The 24,206-nt window shown below is 36.6% G+C and overlaps 2 protein-coding genes across 3 annotated transcripts in view; both read left to right on the top strand.

Moving 5' to 3' along the window:
• LOC126965958 (protein 5NUC-like) overlaps positions 1 to 24,206 on the top strand; it is a 203,257-nt gene that overhangs the window by 173,217 nt on the left and 5,834 nt on the right. The window lies entirely within an intron of this gene.
• LOC126965931 (uncharacterized) lies at positions 962 to 23,782 on the top strand. Its single transcript, XM_050809725.1, has 9 exons — positions 962 to 3,627; positions 4,800 to 4,961; positions 13,040 to 13,258; positions 14,292 to 14,446; positions 16,062 to 16,284; positions 18,362 to 18,539; positions 19,866 to 19,972; positions 20,985 to 21,101; positions 22,714 to 23,782. The coding sequence occupies exons 1-9, from the start codon at positions 1,102 to 1,104 to the stop codon at positions 22,819 to 22,821; spliced, it is 3,795 nt and encodes a 1,264-aa protein (XP_050665682.1). The 5' UTR covers positions 962 to 1,101; the 3' UTR covers positions 22,822 to 23,782.

Below are 24,206 nucleotides of genomic sequence, written 5' to 3'. Positions count from 1 at the left end.
GTAATAGGAGTTTTTTACTTCCGTATAGCCCTGAGTGTTTTTAATTAATTAATCTAATTCTTGTTACGATTATTGTAATTTTTGGAGCCGATATTAATACCATCAACCAAGGTCCTGAAGAATCAGAAAAATTTAAAGAAATGAACATTTTGACTGTTGCTTCTCAATATATTCTTGATAATGTTCTATGTGTTCATAGGCACATTGAAGCATTTGATAGAAACTATGACATTCATAATGTTAACACGAGGAACAAACATAAATATGTTATGCCTACTACTCGGTTGAGTTAGTAAGTCTTTTATTGGGCGATGTATATACTTCTACAATATTATCCCAGAAAATGTACAAAACAATTAATGTGTTACGAAATTTTAAGGAATTGTTAAAAAACGTTTGTGTGGGAAAGGTTAAATAATTTTCTTAATGACACCACAGACTGGGAATGAAGCGAACACCCTCCGGCTCTTAAATTATAACTGTTTATTGTACGATATTGCATTGTAATCCATATTTTTATATAAAAAATAGTCCGCTGAGTTTCTTGCACCCGTTCTTCTCAGGTCTAAGGCAGTCTATTTTGAATGGGTGGTAATTTTTGACGTTCAAAAAGTGATTTTGATTCCTATTTTGAATAAAAATATTTGAATTTGAATTCTATTTGTATATTGATCAACATTCAAAAGTAAAGAGTCATAGTCAAATTTGTTTTGATCAAAATCCTCAAGCAAACAAGCAGAGTAATAGTTTTTTGTGGGGATGCTGTAATCACATGTCAATTTGAAAATTTGTATCTGTTAATTAAATAATATTATTTTTTGATGCATGTTTCGGTTTGAGAAGCTAGCAATAGTTTACAAAACTCTAATTATATATTTTATGTCAAACACAAAAGTCAGTAGTCAAAGTCAACACAAAGTTATGTCAAATTTCAAAATTGAAAATTATGAAAATGGCTGTAGCCCGTGTCTATAGATTAGTTTGTTATTACAGCAAAGGTAATACGAATCTGGTGTAAAACAAAATGTTTGCTAGAGATTTTGTATTTCTAGCGACGTAATATCTCCTGAAGTGCTATAAAAAATCTAGCAATATTTAAAAATGACGGAAAAGCCATTCGATTCAAAAAGCAAAGAGATCGATAAAATGAAACGTCGTCTTAGGATTGACGACACTGCTGTATTAAATAGTGAAGACGGTGTCCGATTTGTTAAAATGGAAAATCACCCCGACAGTGCAGGAAAGCCAACGGAGTTATACCTTCAAGGTAACTCTCACTTAATATCAAGTACGACGAGTAGCTTAGCGGATACTCCTGGAGATTCTGGTGTACTGTGTTTGGACAGTGAAGCTTCCGAAGGTACCAGCCAAGCTCTAATGTCCCATAGTCTAATTGGTGCTGAGGAATTAATAAGTGATAGCTTATACGATGCCGCTCCATCAGGCTCACAAGATATGATTAAGAGCACTAACAGTAGTATTATGTCTCGTAGTGATATAGACAATCAAAACATTGGTGCTTCTGAAGACATAGTACCTGAGCTATTAGTTGAAACTCACACTAAATCAACATATGACAATTTACCTGATGTTGTTCTGAAAGCTTTAGAAAGTGAAAAAATCTCCATAGAAGAAGTGAAAAAGTCTGCGTTAAGAACAAGTGAACCGAAAAAATCCCATTCAGAAGATATTGTGTACAGAAGAAGATGTAGAAAAAAATCGCAAAGTGGGTCAAGCTCACAAAAAAAGCGTGTATCGTTTCATGAAGATATACTCAACAATACTAGAACAGACAATATACATATAGAACATGGTTTTGTATCATATGATCAAGGTGGGTCATACTGTGATAGATTTAGAAAGAAAAATAATGTTACAGAGAGGTTCTCATGGTGTGCATCAGGTGATAGATCACCTAAGTATGCTGCAGATGTGGCTCAGCAAACAATGTCTGATATCCTGGCTTATGGAGATGGCAAAGAGGATCAGAGTGGTATATTTGAGTACTGCAAGAATTTTAAAGTAAACAATAAAAGTGATAAAGACAATAATAATGAAAGTAGACCCAACAGAAAGCTATACGGATGTGACTCTAACAGTTCTGATTCTAACTTCAGTTGTGACTCCGAGTCATCTAGTAGTGAATCATCATCATCAAATTCTAACAAAACAGAGGCAATAGTACACAGGAAATGTGAAACAACTCAAAAGTCATACTCATGTGACGAATTTGATGATAATGGACATGTTACATATATGAGAAAAACATATTTCTCAGAGGCTGATATTGATCAGTCTCATGAAAGAATGAAGAAACCTCTCGAGGTCACTCAAAGTCCTGTCACTGTTAAGTCTGTTTTAAAAAAGAAAAGATATATCACAACAAACATTGTAGAAGAAAGAATGCAAAATAAAAAAGTTCTCAATATATTAGATGCTAACAATATCATTGATTCCTTAAAAAATTTCTACAATAATTTTAATTTTAACTTTGCAACAGAAAAAGGCTTGCCTGAAATAAATATTGAGCTAAATAATGTAATCGAAGCATTGCCGTGTGATGTTAATCAAAATAAGCAGCTATCTAAAAGCTTAGATTCTGGGTTTCAAAATGATGATGAAGATGACTTTGTGGAGATTAATCTGAGCTCACAATTGTCTGAGTTAAACAAACCAAAACAAACAGTTATTCCCCCTAAAAACCAAGTAAAAAATGGCGCTACCCCTGAGGGGTCTCCAAGGCATAAATTGACACTGAATATGCAAACACAAAATGATAAGAAATCTCATAGTAATTCAGAAAATTTGCCACCTTTAAGTAAATATGTTGTTAATTGTGAAAGCACTGTCTATGAGCATAAAGGGGTTTCATACAGCTATGTTCATGATACATTCCAAACTGCCTTTGAAGCCCCAAAAGAAACATTTATTCCCATCCCAGAAACAACACCTGTTAAAGAACTAATGACTAGTTCAAGTAAAATGGACCTCAAACAAGATGATAATTCCAGTAAAGGTTCAACACCAAAGAGACAATTTAATAAAAGTATTCAAGATGAAGCAGAAATGAAATCCGGAGTGCCGAAACATTTGTCATCACCAAAAAAACAAAATGTTAATAGATATAGCCGTAAATCTGCATCTACTGTGCAAAAAAATGATGAAACACAGCAACCAATTAGTGATAATTGCTCCAACACTGACAATTCAACCTTGAAGGGCGCGGATGATTTCAATGACGAATTTTTCGACAGCCCGTCCAGTCAAAAGACACAATCTAATAAATCCGCGCTACTTAATAGATATCTAAAAAATGTTTGCCAACGAAAAGACCTTGAGTTGAAAATAAGAAACAATAAATTTTACCAAACAAAAGTGAGATTAGAAAAACGTTTTCCGAGCATCATATACCCATTTAAAGATGTCTCGGAGACATTCCGTGTATCCGCGGAAAGAATGTCTCGTCTTATAAACAAAGAGGTAAATGAGAACAAAAGGCTTTCCGTGCGACTTCTAACTGCTGATGAACCTTCATACTTTGATAGTTTTGAAGATAATGTTGCGATTGAATGCAATGAGAAATTGAGGCTTCAAATTTTCTCACATCCAAATGAAACATTAAATAGGGTATGCAAATTGTTTATTTTACTAGATATTAGCACAAACCTTTTTTTTTTCATGTATCATCTTTTCTCTACTTGCATCTAGATTTTATTATATTATGGAAGTAGTTATATTTATATTTTGTGTACTTCCAATGTGTTCCACCATTAATGCAATCAATATCACAACTTAGTATATTTTTCCGCTTTAAGTCTTTAAAGTTTTGCCACACTATCACACAAATATGGTACTTATAAAAAAAATTGTAAAGAAAATAATTTCTAGCCAAAATTTCATCTTAAGTATTAATCTTAGACAAACTTCTCATAATCGTAATAATAATAATATTGACACACTTTTTACACAAATTATCTTGCCCCAAGTTAAGCATATATAGCCTGTGTTATGGGTTACAAGACAATGATATATTTAATACAATATACTTACTTAAACATACATAAATTCATATATACATACATATAAACATACATAAATACATTTAAACATCCATGACTCGGAAACAAACATCCATATTCATCATATAAATGCTTGCAGCTACCGGGATTCGAACCCGGGACCTCTAGCTTAGTAGGTAGGATCTCTGACCACTCGGCTATTATAGCCGTATAATACCTGTATAATACAGGTCATCTTATCATTTCATGGTTTGTTTGTGAGGTTACAGGGTTCATTTGGTACCAGAGCAAACAGCACTTAAGAGTGCCTGATACTGGGGTGTCATTTTATGGTGCCGCCTCACTGCTTGTGTTATACTCATTGCATAGAAATTCACAACAATATGTTTCTACAGTTTTAAATGGCTGTCTTAGAAATGATCTTATCTGAGAATCAATAGAATTTTACAATTTCAATTTTATTCAAAGCACACTAGTGCCTTGTGTCCAAATGAAATGTCTGAACACCCAGTTGATATTTATTTTATATCTAAAATAATATTAACACACATAAGATTTGTTATTTGAGTGTAGAAATTTTCAAAAGTACTAAGGGCACATAAAATTTAAAACTATGAATTGTGATTAATTATGAAATTTATTAAACAAAATCTATGCAAGGAAATTCACAGGCAGGTGCTTGTAATGCAAAATTATCTATTCCCATGTGACCTTATGTATGCATTCATGCAGATGTGGTTCAGTAGAAGTTTAAACTAATTATTTTCATTTAATTTTTAGATGATGAAAGTTCAATCCCCGTACACCATGGAAGATGGTTCATGGACCCCTCTCCTTGTCTTCATAACAGACTATGCCCTGTATGTTGCCAGTGTGAAGCCAGGTGGAACTGAATATGACATCATATGCAAACTTCCACATGATCAACTAGATGCTATTGCAGTGAGTACTTATTTAATTTAAAAAAAAAAACAGTCATGTTTTTGGTGTACCATTGAGCAAAACAAAGGAAAAAAGCCATTGTGTGAAACTCTTCACCAATTGCTTCCTCATTATCATTTCAGCCGGAAGACATCCATTGCTGGACAAAGGCCTCCCCCAAAGATCGTCATGATGATTGGCCCTGTGCTGCCCTCATCCAACCTATTCCGGCAATCTTGACCAAGTTGTTACCACCATTTGCTTAAACACTCGTAACTCTTATCTTTCACAACTAGCCCGCATCTCTCAGGATAGCATTGATGAGAACCAGGACAAACTTGTGTATGACATGAAGGGTGTACCAGCTTAATATTTTTATTTTTTTTTATTTTTCTATAAAGTTTCAGTTGCTATTTTATGACAAAGAGAATATAATAAACAATAATTGTTTATAAAAAAATCCAAAGAGCAAAAGGTGAACTGATAGTGTTAATAATTAAGGTCACTTTTATTTATTGCAGTTAATGTATAAAAATACACTATCTTTAGCTTTTGTTATGGTCTTGGTTATTGCTTAGCAGCTTATTACATAACAAAATATAATAAGCGTCATCATCATCAGCTCCAAGACGTCCACTGCTGGATAAGGGCCTCCCTTAAAGATCTCCACGACGATCGGTCGCTGCCCTCATCCAACGTATTCCGTCGATCTTGACCAGATCGTCGGTCCATTTTGTGGAGGTCTTACCAAGACTGCGTCTTCCGGTACGTGGTCGCAATTCGAGGACAATATAATAAGCATATACCTAGGTAACACTGTAGAAAGGTGCCAATACTTTTATTGTTTTTCGAAGTAATCTCCGTTCCTCTCATCGTCGCATTCGATGGAACCACTGAGAAAAGCAGTGGGCCCATTATTCCTTAGGGTTCTCTTCTATGGCATTTTCGTACGCTTTCACCACATCTTCAGGGCTCGTAAAGCGAATACCTCGAATTTTATCTTTAGTTCTCGGGAATAAATAAAACACGCAGTGTGCTAGGTCAGGGACTGTATGGCGGATGACTCATTATCTCGACACCTGCCATAGTCAAATATTCAACAGTCCGTTTTGCGGAGTGCGCTAAAGCATTGTCGTGGTGATGGAGGATCCTGTTTCGAGGGCGCTGCTGTCGAATTTTTTCCAATACAACAGGCAAACAGCGATTGACATACCAGTCTGCAGTGACTGTCCTTCCATCTTCTAGCACAACTGTCGCGAAATGACCTTTCTGACCAAAGAATGAGGCAAACATCTTTTTTCCTTGACTTTTTCCTTACTTTACCTTCGTTGGCCGATCCTCGAAAGGAGACTTTTGATTTCGGGTTCGTAGCAATATATCCAGCTTTCATCACCTGTGACGATGTCAAATACAGCACTCGAGTCACCGCCGTTGAACTTATCTAACATTTGGCGACTCCAGTCCATGCGAAGGTGTTTCTGGTCGTCGGTTAAAGTATGGGAAATCCATCTGGTACAAAGTTTCCTGACGCCTAGATGTTCGTGTAATATTTTTTGAACTTGACTCATACCAATGCCTAGGCTTGCCCGTATCTGCTGATAGGTCACTCTCTTATCTTCTTCTATCATGCGTCGCACAGCAATGATGTTATCTTCAGTAGTCGCTAAGTCCGAACGTCCCGAAGAACGTCCCTCACGCGGATCATCATTGAGATTGCTACGTCCACGCTTAAACTCGTTAAACCAATTGTAAATATTGGCACGAGATGGGGCTTCATTAGGAAAGGCTAATCGCAGCCTATCATAGCTTTGTTGTTGAGTAAGCCCACAACGAAAGGCACGAAAATTTTCTCGCGTTAGGTTCATTTTCACGTGTAACAAGAGTTTTAGATTTGCCGCCAATTCACAAAAACAAATGACAAATTAATGCATTATTCTGCATTAGATTACCAAAGAGTTCTAAAATTGAAATCCAAAAAAAGTTTTTATTAGCAATGTTTCTAACTGGCCAGTTCTAAAAACTTTCAGTGTCACCCACGTATGAACTCAATTTCTTTAGAACATATGGTATATACAGTTGGTATACCATACTCCTCACCAAACTTCAAATCGATCCGACGTTGCTGCGAAAAGTTGCGCAGTAGTAAAAATACGATCTCGGAGGGGCGAATGGATAATGTAACTGCGCAAACAGGTGCACGGGGAAACTTTATAATGAACTAGAAGTCTTCTACCGCATTTATCACGGGGAGTGTTCCGAAGAGTTGTTTAACCTGGTTATTGCCGCCGAATTCCACCTTCGCACGACTCGCCACAAGTTAGGTTATCATCCCCACCATCTGGATGTGTGGCGCTCGTCCACAGTGCGGTTTTCAAGGAGCTTTCTTCCACTTACTACAAAATAAGCACGTACACCTTCCTTAAAGGCTGGCAACGCTCCTGTGATTCCTCTGGTGTTGCAAGAGATTGTGGGCGGTGGTGATCACTTAACACCAGGTGACCTGTACGCTCGTCTGTCCACCTATTCCATAAAAAAAGAACTAGAAGTTTGGCAAAGGATACCTACCTATATTAAAAACGCATATTATATAAATAATATCTTATGTTAAATTAGCAATTGCATCTGTTTGTCCTTAATTACCAAATGCCTTTTTCTATCTGTGGTTACTCTAGGCCATGTTCACTAATTCACTCTGAAAAGCACGCTACATTAAGTTGCTGCATCACGGAATTCATTTAATGACTGATGGTAAATACCAGTATCCAATACCACGGGAGTATTATCGGGGCAATTTTGACCGCGAGATTGTCTGACTTCTTGGCAAGTTCAAGTTTAGCTGAAACTAATCATGAAAACAGTTTAAATATTCAATCCGAAAGTTTACCCTTTAAAGTTTAAAGAAAGCAAACTTCCGAATACTGATCTTTTAAAATATAAATTTTATTTCGTCCAACTTCAAAATTAAGAGTCTTTGATTCCATGGAGCTGCTATTCAGTTAAACTGTCACAGTAATAAGTGTTTTTTTTAATTCTTTTTTTTTAAGCCATACATCATATTGATTAGGCGGCTGTTAGTAAAGATTTTGATAATATATTCTTGGGTGCGAATAGACAGTTACTAATTCCTTAGTACTTACTACATTAACATTGTCAAGAAAATATTAGTAATTTTTTATTTTAAAACTAGCTGACCCGACAGACGTTGTTTTGTATATAATAAATAAAATAATTTATTTATATGAATTTGTCAATAATATATCATAACATCAAAAATTACTTCGTAAAATATGCACCCTGCTGTCGTAATGAAATTATTTCACAGCAGAACTGTCAAACCGTGCGTCAATAAATTCTCTCATAGAAATTATGTATGGACACATCAAAGGAAAAACAAATTTGTTGTTTTCGTTTAATTTAGCAGTATTTTCCTATTTATTCACCTTTTAAACCTTCTCTGGACTTCCACAAATAATTCAAGACCAAAATTAGCCAAATCGGTCAAGCCGTTCTCGAGTTTTAGCGAGACTAACGACAGCAATTCATTTTTATACATATAGATTAAATGTATGTGAAGAAATAATTAATGTCAGTTCATCTCCAAACGTCACACATTGGGGCTCACCGAAAAACAGGGTTGTGTTTAAGTATGGATAAACTGAGTAGACTCCAGTTTTGGAAGACCAGTGCCACACAGATCATTTTGACTGTTTTTTTCTTTTTCTTTTGTATTGTAGATAAAGCTTATATTTGTTTTCATTTACTTATTTTGTTTGATACGTGGTGAAGTTTTTCTTACAATATAAATTTATTTTCGCTTTTTTTTTGTTTTCATTTACAACAAAGACGCAAAACAGATGAGTACCGACACTGCATATTAAGTAAATCAATACTAATATAATAAGTGTGAATGTAAGTTTGTTTGTTATGCTTTTACGCCGCAGTTACTTAACCGATTTTGATGACATTTAGTACAGCGATAGACTAGAGTTTTGCTAAGGATATATAGGCTACATTTTATCCCGGAAAAATCCATGCTTCCCCTGGGTTTTATGAAAAACTGAAATCTACGTCGATTAGCTACAACTATACCAATAGTAGGTTTAGTTTGCCATAGAAATCTTCCTTGAAATATGATTTATATAATATGTTGGGAACGAGAGCGAAAACGGGAACCCGAACTAGAATACGACATGAGATAATCTTCAATTCCAAACTTGCTTTAAAACCCTTTATCTACGCGGACGAAGTCGTGGGTAAAAGTTAGTAACTATAAGTTCAATGTGATTAGAATATGATCAACTTACTAACCCATATATGCACGCTTCATTGGCAATCTGATATGCATTACTTCATGTGGTAATCAGGTGTTGATTCATGCGTGCGATTATGTTTCAACAAATTTGGGCATGGATAAGGTGTCATTGCAAATAATGCAGTGTTTCTTTAGATGGTTAATTGAAGTTATTAAGGCGAAGAGTAAGCAGAAAACACGCAAACATGGTGTTTTTAGACAAGTTTTGTGGTGAAAGTATAGCATTTCGAGCTATGAACACTAATTAATCCTGTTACACATATCCTTTTATCTTATTTGTAGGTTGCTAATGCTTGCTGTTTGTTATAGTTAACACTGCCGAGCCTTTTTGAACTACGACTTTTCTTTGAAGTTAACAAGTTTTTTGGCATGGCTTGACGCATTTTTTGGTACTTCTCTCAGAAAAGTTATTCTTATAGCTTGTACTTTTTTGTGTAGGTTCGTTTATTCAGATTAGTAGTGAATAACGAGGATTGTAAGAATAAAAACTGTTTTCCTACCAAGAATTTTGAAAATATTGGCTTTGTTACATAGATGGCGGGCCGGCAGCCGAGAACTCATATCGCTCAAGGTCGCTGGCATTTAGTGTCACCTTAAACAAAATCGTCACCTTTTTGCTCTTAATAGTGATTTTCATTATTGTAACACTAGAAATAAGGGATTGCTTGCATCTAATTCTAGCAAGCTTCATAAGATACATAATAGCTGTAAGGCTAAATGTATACACTTCTATAATAAAGCCCCAGCCACTGTTAAGGTATTATGAATAAATTTAAATGTTTCATAAAAAAATGGCTCTGTCGTAAATCCTATTACTCCAAAGCTAAATATCTAAATGATCGAACAGCCTGGGACTAGATTGTGATTATTTTATAGCGATAGAAATGACTGTACAATATTGTATAATTTTATTGAAAAGAGCGCAAAAAAAGAATGCTGGGAGAGTTTCTTGCGCCCCTTCTTCTCTCTTAGAGCGCCATTTGTTTCCGAAGCGGTAGTAGTATCTAGTATATTAGAAATGACATCAAAAAGAATTCTTAAGGAATCAATTTTGAGAAAATAAATGCCTTTTATGCCTTTATGCATTTTAATTGAAAAATATAAATAGCACTTAATTGATGGTATGTGTTGTAGATAAACATTATTAATGATGAAGGTTTTTACCTTTCTGAGGTCCTTTTAGTGCTGGTAAAGCCAAGAAAATTTCTTCTTACAAAGAATTGGATGAACGTAGAGAACTTCGGGATCTTCTGTTTACTCATAAACTGTTGAACGGCTTAATCAACTGACCCGAACTGCTTAATAAATTTAGTCTAAGAGTATCAGTAAGAATTCCACGTAAGCCTATTACTCCACTTTGTACTCCACTTCATCGAAGGATCCTAGGTACCAATTCCCCAGTAGCTGATATTGCCATATTTGCTGATTCCTTAGCTAAATTCCGCAAGACCATTTGCACCAACATTGGCAATCTTTAATAATGTTGTAATATGAAAATTAATGTAACTGTGTATAACTATGTAACCTACTCATTTATAAATAAAAAAAAAACTGTTTAATTCTCAACTTTAATATTTGTCGACATACATGGCTGACTTCCAAATTTGTTCATTTCTAGGCAGAATAGAAATACAGCATTAATGTTGAGTGAAAGTGAGACTTAATTGCTTACATATTCATAGCATTACATTAAATTATTAAAACTTTCGTTGAGAAATGATTAGCTTTATTTAAATCAGCTATAAGTCAGGATGCATCGGTGTTGGTACCGACTAGTTTCAGACCATTCGGAGACTTTCAACAGGAAGAGTGTAGTGGGTTCGCGGTGACGTGACTATCTGACCCAATGACCGATGAATCACGAGTAATGCTGATTTAAGTAAATAACGTTACTTTATTCATCATCACGCCTTGTGGGTCGTCTGATGTTATGTTTTCATCACCACCCATGCTCTGTTACAACAACATAGGAGTTTCAAGAACATTGCTGGACTTTTGGTGGACCAGGCGGAGGCATCTTTGCACAGGATGCCGGCTAGATTATGGGTACCACAACGGCGCCTATTTCTGCCGTGAAGCAATAATTTGTAAGCATTACTGTTTCGGTCTGAAGGGCGCCGTAACTAGTGAAATTATTGAGACTTAACATCTTATGTCTCAAGGTGACGAGCGCAGTTGTAGAGCCGCTGAGAATTTTTGGGTTTTTCAAGAATCCTGAGCGGTACTGCATGTAAAAGCTGTAATGGGTAGGGCGTATCAATTACCATCAGCTGAACGTCTTGCTCGTCACGTCCCTTATTAATATTTAAAAAAAAGAAAATTTAAGTTTCTCTATGTAATTTACAATTGGGACTTTGCTGGCAGATGTTCCGAACAAAACTAATAAAACTCATGAAGTTGTGAATAAAATACAATTTAATGGTCATATTCAAGCTCTAAAGGTTGATACATTCAATGTACGATAATTTATATTTTTACAGTTTATTCTTTATTGCTTTTTATGAAATAATTTATATTATTTAAACACGATTTATATATAAACCTTACAAACTAATTTCTTATCTATGTTACATTGCCATTGTAAAATACTCTATTTGATTGAAAGGCCGTTGAGTTTCTTGTATGTTCTTCTCTCGAGCTCTACTTTTTCCGAACATATTATGGTAACATCAGTTATTTAAAAGAAAAATTTATAGTGTCGATTCAAAAGCGATTAGTTTTAGGCAAAAGCCTATTATTAAATTCAGTTTATTTGACTTTGACTTTGAAGACGGCTTATGGAGAGGTTGTTAATTATTTAACTCATGTAGCACTTTCTTATGTTTTTAAAGTGATAACCTGCACTTCTAGGATTAATACACACATAAAATTTGAAAACCAAATTTTATTAACGATGCGGGACTCGACCTCGACCACAATCTGAGAGTTGAACACATGATTTTATGACGATACGTCACTCGAACGGTTAACTCAGTTGGAAGAGCACTCGCACAGAACGCGAGAGGTCGTGGGTTCGAGTCCCGCAACGTTCATCATAACTATCATAAAGATCCTCGTCCTTCATTCACTTTTGGCAGAAAATAGTGGCCATGTCGTAGTCCTTTCTGATAGCTGCTCTTATAGAGATTTCTTTCCATTTCTGTCGGTTAGTTACATTGCGAGAGAACTAGACGACGGCACTTTTAGTGATATCCAAACCTTGTCAATGATGTCCAAGTACTCTTAATTGCACAGTCGAAAATAGTCTTATGTTTGATGCAAAGCTGTTTTAAAGTTTATTGTTTGTACTCCAGCACCGCGTGTTAAGGGCATGTAATTTCTAGCGGTCTTTTTGGCCGCTGGTCTATGTTTCGCTGTCGTAGGTTTATTAATATTGTATAAGTCAAACGCCTTATTATACGTACCACTTTTTTGGTTATTCGGTGAACATTCTAAAACTTCCTGAGCTTGTCCACTGCGCATCTCGTCGTGGCACACCTCTTTATTTCTTCTTCGCAAGTCCTATTCGTGTAAGTATTTGTACCCTTGTAGATTACTTGACAATTCGCTGATATCTCTATTAGGTCTATTAGCAGCGTTATGATCAACTATTTTTATTTGGTATTCATCACAAAGATATCATTGCCGGAGAGCCACATAATTTACAGACATTCTCACTCACTCTCTTCTATGTGAGTTGGTGCAGATAACAATGAGAAGACATACTCTAATTATGACGAGCAGCGTGGTACTGGACATCTAATAATCAAGTTCGTCAAATCAATAAAGAAACCACTTTATTCTTCAGGTGGGCCCCGAAGCACAATACATCCAAGTCATCGATGTATCCGGGAACATAGCGTGCTCCGTCGTCACCGGGGAGTCATCGTTGGGCGCCCGACTTGCCACGTCTTTGGAATGGAGTGCCAGGACTTCGCCGCTCCGAGTTGCGCGGCCACCAGCTATAATTCCTCTAAGCTATTGTCATTTGGCGTCCGCTGTCACCAAGCAGAGGCGAGAGCGACGGGTAAGAATATTATCAAAATGATTTATGTGAACTTTCAGTATTAATTCAATATACAAATGATTTAAGTTTTCTTTAGTGTTAATTCCGCCAATATTTGTTTTTAAAACAATTCGACACGTGTTTCGCCTCTACACGAGGCATCCTCAGGACGTGTTGTCTCGCCAAAATCTGGCATGAGGATGCCTCGTATAGAGGCGAAACACGTGTCGAATTGTTTTAAAAACAAATATTAACTAAAGAAAACTTAAATTATTTGTATAATTATGGGATTTCCGCATTGTAACGCCTAATTTAATATATTTTCTTAATTCAATATCTTAAATAAGCATAGCCTATAGTGCGCCTAACTATGCGTGCAAGACATGCTTCTTTTCTCGGCGAACTGATGTTTAATGGCGCCCAGGCAGCTAGTGGAGCGGTGCAGATTTTCGTCTTTTAAGGGAGGATTTTCTTTCCTTAACTAAGCGGCTTCTAATTTTTTTTATATAAATAATACATCATTCATGTAAAAAAAATAGAATTGCTCTAATCTAAACCTTACCAAGGTTGGGCGTTATATAGATTCTTTTAATCTCTGTTCAAACTGAGGCTACTATCGCGCGGGATGCGTGACGGAAGTCCGATTGTGTCAGCTGACTTGAATGGACGTGTTCAAATTGACGCGAGTAGTCGCTCAAGTTGAAGCGAAACAAGGGTGGGACGCCCGGCGGGATTGTTTAATCTCACAATGTATGATGTTTCTCCACTGAAGAACCAAAAATGACACGCGGGAAGTCGCGTCAGTGTGAGAGGCTAAGCGAGCGAGCGAATTACTCTATCGCGTCCCGTGCGTTATTCGTCTCAGTTTGAACAGAGCTTTAATGTTCCCTTTAGTCTTTAACTACTTTAGCAATGAAACCAGACTATTAGATGAACATCTTGTAACATTTTGATAATATAAAGATATAGTGGTCAAGGTCGCTAAGAATTTTTTATTAGAAATTTTAATATGTGTGGTTTTTATTGGTAGGTCGTGATAAACTTAATGTTGTAGGTACCGCCGATATTATTCTACGGCCGGGCGTGTTCCGGCGACGCCGAAGACAGGCTCGTAGAGGCGCCCGGGGCCTTCGCCCCGCCTCTCGAGGGATACCTCATGTGTAGAACTGACAAGAGCAAGAGATTCGAACCCTGCTACTTTTTACTTCGGTAAGTTATTTGATTCAGTCAAGTAACCAGGGTAAGAATTTTATTCATTACTAGCTGACCCGACAGACGTTGTTCTGTATATAATAAATAAAATAATGTTTTTTATGAATTTGTCGATAATATAACATAAAATTAAGAATTACTTCGTAAAATATGCACCCTGCTGTCGTAATGAAATTGTTTCAGAGCAGAACTTTCAAACCGTGCGTCAATAAATTCTCTCATAGAAATTATGTAATGACACATCAAAAGAAAAACAAATTTGTTATTTTTATTTAATTCCGAGCATTTTCCTATTTATTCCTTTTAAAGCTTCCCTGCACTTCCACAAATAATTCAAGACCAAAATTAGCCAAATCGGTCCAGCCGTTCTCGACTTTAGCGAGACTAACGAACAGCAATTCATTTTTATATATATAGATTATTAAATCTTACATTACATAGAAATAAACTGGGAATTTAAATTTTTCGCAACCTGCTTAGAACAAACGCCATTTTAGCCAAAAAAAACACCAAATTTATGTTTTCTAGGTGAGTAAAAAAAAAATTACAATTCACTTGTCCTCTGCTTTTGTATTAAAAACGTTGTAAACTGCTTTTTCTCCTCATATTTCTTCCTCTTCTCTAAAAGGGACTCCCTTAAAAGAACCTTAGCGCCATTGGCTCATGCGATGGCTGACTGATGTAATGTAATGTCGCATCCAATATATAATATAATATATAACAAAGATAATATTTAATGTGTTAATTTGAGAAAATGTTGAATAATACAAATTAAATTTGTAAGCAAAGCAATGATGCAAGAGCGACATCTCTCAAGTCAATATCCAAAGTCCTGATATGCAAATATTGGGGTTGAGCAGGTTATCAACTGTAAAGTAGATCCTGTAGATGAAGCCACAACCTGAGAATTAAATAAGACATATCAAGATTAACGAATCATGCGTCGCTCGAACGGTTGGCTCAGTTAGTAAGCGCGCTCGGACGGACCCCGAGAGGTCACGACCTCGAGGTTCGAGTCCCGCATCGTTCATAAATTTTGGTAACTAATGTAATTTTTGTATAATTAATCCCAGAAGTGAGTTATATTAATTTAAAAAATAATAAATTGCTGGTGAAAATTTATTGAAGTAACCGAAATCCATAATTATCTTTTGGATAATTATGGATTTCGGATACTTTTTTGAGTATTCTTGAGTGTTAATTTGTAACACTCGTCTTCAAACAATTCGACAGATGTTTCGCCTCTACACGAGGCATCCTCAGGAGATAAGACTAATAGATTCGTGCCAGTATTGTCGTCGGAATTAACGCTCAAGAATACACAAAATAATTTGGATAAATTGGACGTAGTTCCTGAAAAACGTTCCAAGCCACAAACATCACATTTTAAGGAATTTATGTTTAAAGTTTAATTAATATTATTGTATTCCATAAATGTGGGTCAGGCTACTAAGTCATGATATCATTTAAAGAGTGACAGTAGGGCTGCCGGTATTTTTTGTCAGTCCGTTAATATGAATCACGTGACCAGTTTTGTATTATTAACTCAATTTCGACTTGATTTTCTGGAATTACGTCCAATTGTAAATGCTAAATAAGTAACGATGAACAGCGGTGGGGTGCTTCACTGGGGCCCGCACTCACCTGATGGTTCCCCGCTGCCACACAACATCGCGCTACGGCACGTGGTGGGAGTTCGGAGACACCTGGACTCCTCCCGTCGCCCGCACTGCTTCGAGATCGCGCTCAGCGACGGAACCCGCCTGCTTCTGGCAGCGCCTGATGACCCAACCGCCTCCTCCTGGCTGCAGTCGCTGCTGCTGCACGCCGCCCAGGTGAGTCCCAACAACTTCAACGAGGGAAGGAGCCTCAAATACATGCGAGGGGAGCGATGGCCGGTCCATTCGTCAATTCTTGAACGGGTGCTGCTTGTGGTGCCAGGTCGACCTGATATAGTTAATAAATCATTGTACTTCGGGTCAGCTAGTCATATAATAAATCCATTGACGTAACCACGTGTTCATACTACACACTTTTGGAATTAAATTTTCCTACGTTGGATGCAATTACTGTGGAATGAGATTCCTTGTGTGGTGTTTCCGGGACGATACGACATGGGTACTTTCAAAAAAAGCGCGGACACCTTCCTTAGAGACCGGAAACGCTCCTGTGATTCCCCTGGTGTTGCAAGAGAATGTGGGCGGCAATGATCACTTAACACCAGTTGACCCGTACGCTCGTTTCCTCCTTTTCCATATAAAAAATTCATAATTGTGACAGTAATCTCGACCATAATCTTCACGAAGCATCCTTACAATGAATTCAAGATCTTAAGGTTGATGCATCGAATATACGATAATTTATATTTAAATAGTTAATTCTTTATTACTTATTATGAAATAGTTGATATTATTTAAACACAACTCATATATTGGATGTAGCACCTTACAAACTAATTTGAAATACTCTATTTGATTAAATAAAGTGGCCGTTGAGTTTCTTATATGTTGATCTCAAGTTTTTACGAACATATGTAAACCACCACATTACCAGTGGGATTCTCCTTTGCACAGGATGCCGGCTAGATTATGGGTACCAAAACGGCGCCTATTTCTGCCGTGAAGCAGTAATGTGTAAGCATTACTGTGTTTCGGTCTGAACGGCGCCGTAGCTTGTGAAATTACTGGGCAAATGAGACTTAACATCTTGTCTCAAGGTGACGAGCGCAGTTGTAGTGCCGCTCAGAATTTTTGGGGGTTTCAAGAATCCTGAGCGGCACTGCATTGTAATGGACAGGGCGTATCAATTACCATCAGCTGAACGTCCTGCTCGTCTTGTCCCATATTTTCATTAAAAAAAAAATTGTAATTTTAAAGAAATATTTGTAGTGACGATTCAAAAGCGCTTAGTTTAAGCCTAATTGAATAAAGTTTATTTGACTTTGACTTTGACAAGTGACTCATTCGATAACAAGTGCACATCAATATGGATAGGCAAGATATCTCCAATATAAGCTGGACTGAGATTACTATGCTGTCTACTTGTAAGGCTAGGGTTACTATGGATGCGAGTTCTGACGAAAATTTGTTCTGACGAGAACGTCCGAAATCCTCGTCAGAACAAGGCGTTTACACTGTGCGCGTTTTCTGTTATTCTGATAGTCAGTTCGTTTCTGCCGTCCAGCGAAGATGGACGAATTTGATGAATTTGATTTTCTTGAAAGTCCATTATTTAAATTATTATTGTTAAATGGTTGAAAGGCAGAGCATGTCAACGAGTTATTTTCTATAAGAGACGACAAAGGATAGTCCAAAATGTAGAGTGTTGAGTTCTGTAGCAACTAACTCCCACTTTTGCTGAGATTTTTGTCTCTCATATCCCACAAACACCTGTTCTCGTCCACGAGACTGATCAATTTATCCTTATCCATGGTGGAAACCAAATCACTCGAAATTCGCAGACGCAGGTCGTGCGGTATCGAGGATAAGACCTACGGACGCAAACAGCACCATCTCCCATATAACGGAACTAAAATAACTTCAATATTTGTGGAATGTATTAATTTAGGTAATTTTTTTAGGTAGCCATTGCCTAATTGCCTATATGGAATACATACCCCTGCCAAGTCGTCTCAGTACGGGGAAAACTGTAGTAAATATAATAGAACAGAGGGTTTGAAGTTTTTTGCGAATCATATCACTGTAAACGGATTGTCGCATTATTTCCAGTGCGATAGCGCGTTCTGAGCAGGTACCGAACCCACAATCCATTGCTTGATAAGAAGTCACACTTATCAGACTTCAGCAATCTCCCCACTACTCGCAGTGATAACTCAATCAAGTAAAAGAACAAAATTATTAAAAATGTATAACACAATATTATGTACTCGACTAAACTATGGATTCAAATCAGGCTCTGGAGGAGAAAGACGGCGCTAAGAAGCCCAACGTGAAGGCTGGCCCTCCGCCCGCCTGCACCGTGCTGGTCACTCCGTACGAAGTCATCAGCCTCCGAGACACCCTCGACCTGGCCTTTGTGGTCGGCGCGGCCGCCTATCTGAAGGATAGGGGCTCCGAAGCACTTCTTAAAGGTATAAAATACTTTTACATAATATATGAAAAACAAAGTAGGAAATTGCCGTTTGTAAAACATTTTTTTTGTAAAGTAAAATAATGAAAACAAAATTTTATGAACGATGCGGGACTCGAACCCACGACCTCTCTCTTCCAACTGAGCTAACCATTCGAGTGACGTATCGTCATAAAATCTTGTATGTCTTGTTCAACTCTCAGGTTGTGGCTTCATCTACAGGATCTACTTTACAGTTGATAACCTGCCCAAGACCAATATTTGCATATTAGGGAAATTGACTTGAGATGTCGCTCTTGCAAATCTAAACAATTTGTTATGTTTTTAAAGTATACCCTCACTTCTAGGATTAATACACTAAATTTGAAAACAAAATTTTATGAATTTAATTTGTGTATTAATCCTAGAAGTGAGGGTTATCACTTTAAAAACATAACAAATTATTAAGGTAAAATAATATATTATTTATTTAGTTAAAGTATTTATCCTCTTAGGGCTATATTTCACGGGGACACCACGTTGGCGCAACCAGTAGCCGCTACTAACAAAATATACACTGCTCTATAGGGAGTTAGACTCATCTGGTGTCCGTTTGGCTGCAAAACCAAATTGGTGGCGCAAACAGCTCGGACACGTCATGACTCTGGTGTCTAGTTTGGTAGCTTACGGCTGTAGAGTCCCCGTGAAATATAGCCTGGGCCTGATTAACGCCTTACGAGGAACGCCTCGTTCATTCATCTACAAATAAATAAATTACTACCTTCTACTGTCAGTAATTAGCTCTCAGTAATCTGAAGCTGTCCCAATATACCCGATAAGTCATTCTTATCGCCAGTTCACTGTTGCAATTTCCATACAAACTTCTATCCCTGGTAATCTATACGTCGTCCCATTGACAGGCAGCGTGTACGGATAAAATGAGTTACCGTCGATAAGTTTATTGGGACATAAAAGTCAACGATAGATACGATTTTTTATCTCAAGTAGGCCATAGCCGGAGATAGACTAAATGGCCGTTAATCTATTCGTTTTTGCCATCTCACGGGACGGACCTTTATGAAGTTGGGGTAGAACTCTGAGAACTTTTGAAGATTCTACAAACTTTTTGGAAGCATTTTATATTGCTCTTGAGAAGAAATATTTTTACCGCGTAAAAATTTACAAAATTACGATGGAAGTTGGTTGGGACAAATTATTGGCTCCTAGAATTGGTGAAAAGGAACTATGTCGAAAGGTTCCTATGGTAGAGTTATGTTAGGTATAAGATATATTTGATAACAGACTACCAGGGGTACATGAGTGTGATACATTTCGGTCTTGTGTCCAGAGTATATCGAGGAGATGCGCGCTGACATCGAGATTCTGGCCTGCGGCTCCATCAGGAACCTGACCGCCTTCAAGATCCCCGACACCGATGAGAACTGGTGTTGCCTGGTGAGTGACTCTTTCCGGTAATCAAGAGATAAATGTGTATTCTTTTATTAGTGTCCCTTTTTTTGTTTGGTTTTTTATACTTACATTTAAAAAATACTGTACTTTAAAAAAAATATATAAATTGATGGGACGTTATCGCGAACCCACCACACTCACCCTGATGAAGGACCTCCGAATGGTCCGAAACTAGTCAGTGTGTCAGCCATGCTAATAAATAACGTTACAAGGTCCCACGAAATTTTTAATAATTTAGTTTATATACGCTGTGCTTATGTAAGCGAGGCAAAAAAATTGTAGAATTTTTGTTGGTTTGTGTGTTTGTTTGTGGATCCCAATTTTAGAAACTGCCTTTCCTCAGATCTGTGAAGAACGGATGCAGGAAATCCTTTTCAAGTCATTTATGGTATAGTAGTATGCTCTACTATACAACTGATAATTAGGAAATGTTTTAAATTTAGAAATAAAATTATATTTTTTGAATTCTTTCCGAAAAGCTTTTTCTGGTGTAAATATTATGATCATAATTTATTGGGAAAATTAGCTCTTGTGCTTATTTTACAGTTAAATTACCAAAAAAAGTTCGTCTAAAGTTGGAGAAAATAACAGAATAACACATTAAATGTAGGAATATACCGGCGCCGGGAATTGAGTGGGGGAGCGGGATTGAATTGGGGGGGGAAGGTGAGAAACTAGTGATTCCTTAATAAATGAGGGCTTTTACAACACAACCCCAGAAAATGTACAAAACAAACGTGTGATAATATAAAATAACATAAATGACTTCATGATGCCACAGACTGGAGCGACCTCAGTCTATTTAATAATAAACTGTTATTGTACAATATTAAAGTGTAACGAAATTTTATTTATAAAAAAAAAGAGATCCGCGCTCGTTCTTCTCAGGTCTGAGGCACTCTTTTCGAATGGGTGGTTGTTTTTAACGTTCATTATGTGATTTTAAATCTTGTTTTGTATAAAAATATTATAATTTGAAATGGTGGTGTGTCTGTAGGAGTGGAGCGTGTGCGAGGCGCGCGAGCGAGGGGCGGGGCTAGCGCTGGTGCTGCCCAGTGGGGCGGAGCTTGAGAGACTGATAGCGGCTCTGGAGGGAGCCTACCGGGCGCTCACGGTGACTACATTATGTACTGATACATATGAGGAACATATAATATTTATGCAACTGTTGTGTAATAAGGGGTATTAAAACACGAATGTGGGTTTTTAATTGTACCACATGAGTGTTTTAATACCTAATTATCAACAGTTGCATACAAGACTTTATCTATACCCATAATATGAATCCTCTATAAAAGATTCTGAAACAGTTAGCTTACTGCTAACATTAAAAAAGCCAGTCATAGTAACCATTGCATCATCAAAACGAGTGTTGTAATGTTGTACTGAATTTCATTACAACACTCATTTGGATGATGTATTGGTTATTAGAACATTGGGTGTTTTAATGTTGGCAATAAGCTAACTGTTTTAGAATCTTTAATAGAGGATTTAAAGCATGGGTGTAAATAAAGAATATATTGCCAAGAATACCAATACCCACCGCCAAACGTACCAGCCTTTTCGAAGTTCTGGATATTTTCAACCCCCTATTACTTCGCGGTGGATAAAATTAGTAACCTTTTTTTTTTCAATATGTAATTTTCAATAAGTAAGCAGACATTGTATAAAAGCGGTATATTTCAAATTTCATTCAATTTGAATAAGTAGTTTCAGAATTATAACTAGTCAGTTTCTTAATTTTTAAACTCACTGACTCACTGACTGACCAATCAATCATCAGAAATTTAAGACACTTCTAGCAGACATAGATACTTCAAAGTAAGTACGATGGCCAAGTTAATCTACTTATTTAAAACATAAAAGATTTTAATATTACATGGTCACTGTAAGATGTTGTTATGTTAGCTAAAATAGGTAATAAGTTAGGATAGAAGAACACATAAGTCCCACTAAGGAAATTGACCGACTTGGACAATTTTTTACGGTATCGACATGGATCTCACGACTGTGTATGGTAGAAGATCTAAGTTGCAAGACTTGGTATTTTAAGTTATGTTTTTTATGGTTTAATTTGAAACCGGACCTTCACTCGGAGACAAGAATATATTTTTGGTTTATGTTGTTGCATTGAGAAGAAGGACACCGCTTTGATATGTTGGAACAGTTGGGAATAAAACATAAAAAAATACGTTCTTTGTATGCGGAGAAGACTGAAGACTGACGGTGTTAGCACTGCTTCAGACGAACGCACGAATATTACTTCTACCAATATAACTTTTTTTTTGTATCAATAAGGGACGAGACGAACAGGACGTTCAGCTGATGGTTATTGCTTAGCCCTGCCCATTACAATGCACTGCCGCTCAGGATTCTTGAAAAACTCAAACATTCTGACATAAGATGTTAAGTCTCATTTGCCCAGTAATTTCACAAGCTACAGTGCCCTACAGACCGAAACATAATAAATGCTTACACATTCTGCTTCACGGCAAAAAAAGGAGCCGTTGTGGTACCCATAATCTAACCGGCATCCTGTGCAAAGAAGCCACTGGTAATAATGCCCTTAGTCGCCTCTTACGACACCTGGCCTGGGAGTTCTCTATTCTTTTTATGTCACGGAGAAATCACAGGTCAAGTTTCCCAAAATTCCTAACATATTCATGTTTATTCTGGCAGTAATAGGTTATAACTAATATTATTTTTATAATTTTATCTTTTAACAGAGCGAACCTTTCCCCCTGAGCGTAGTAGAGGCATCCAAGTCAGCGTGCAGCACCGCACACGCAAAGTATGAAGCGGCCTGGGCGCACATGCTGCCCGCGCAACAGTAGACCGTCTGGGTAGACCCTAACATGTATTATATTACTTTAAGAGACAGTAGACTTTAACACGTATAATGCTACTTTAAGGGTGTATCACACAGAACGCGTGAGATACGTGGCGTCCGATGCTCTGTTTATTAACCAATTAGTACTTTCAAAAATAGCGTAATTTATAAAACCTTAAAAGCCGATAATCTTGTGAGGTCTGAAGGATTTTTTGTTTTTTTCTATGTTTATGTCCTATTTCATTACAATAATACATAGTAGTTCATAAACAAAGAACTGTTCATTGTACTGTTGTAGCAGAGTCTAATTTGATTTTGGCGGAATATCTACGATCTACAACCATTAAGTTCTGTATAAAGGCATTACATTATTACTTATTCTTATTTGTTTTTGGATTATTAGTTTAACATACACAATTTGTGTTTTCACAAGAACGCCACTTAAAGTCGCGACGGTCATGCATTCTGTGTGTTAACGCCTTTAGATACTCCTTACGTAGTAGTAGGTTATCAGTGGTGTTAAAACTAAAAGATATAATGCTTGCATTGTGATTATGTAAATATTATAATCACAGACTGCTGTGAATCTGGTTAATACTACAGCGACAGCAGATTTAGATTTCTCTATACTGACATATTAATTATACTAGATTGAAAATTTAAAGGGACACATAATAAATATACTACCCAGATATAAATACTTGTTAATTTTATATTTGTTGCAATGAAATACTCAAAATTTAATGTAGTATTTAGTAAGCATGATCTAAACCGAATAAGGACAAATTTAGGTCCTATTTATAAGGTTTTCAAGCACAATTTAGTGTAAATAATTGTATGCTTATCAGTATATTAGTGATAGTAGTGACGTAATTTCAGTTGCTACAGTCTATTCGCCGAGAGTTGATAAATATTATGAAGCGTGTTGGAATAGTGAGTGTCGCGTAATTATCGTAAACCAGTATTGTGGTGGTCTGCATGTAGGGCGGGCAGCTGTTGTGAAGTGCAGTCGAAATCTTTATCGATATCGATATAAGTAATTAGTGGGGCCCAATTTGTAACGTCTTCAGAACTTGATTTTTTTTATATCAACTCTCGACGAATAAAGTTTAATCATTTTTTTCTATACATAGTCAGAATGCTTGAACTTTGTGGAACCTTATCTCAGTAAGTATCGAAACACAAGTGCGAATAGTAAATGAGATAATAGATGTAAAACCTTTATTGTGATATGGTTCTACAGTCGAATTAGGGCAGCATATGGATATTATGTTATGTTTTATACTGTCCTGTTCATATTATTCGATTTATGATGATTAATAAGATATTTATTTTTAATTTTATTTTGTAATGTGTTCGTTGAATTCAGCGGTCAAACATTATCTATAA

This window comes from Leptidea sinapis, chromosome 9 (assembly GCF_905404315.1).
Source record: "Leptidea sinapis chromosome 9, ilLepSina1.1, whole genome shotgun sequence".
Taxonomy (NCBI): Eukaryota; Metazoa; Arthropoda; class Insecta; order Lepidoptera; family Pieridae; genus Leptidea; species Leptidea sinapis.
This window is presented reverse-complemented; position numbering and strand designations above follow the sequence as displayed.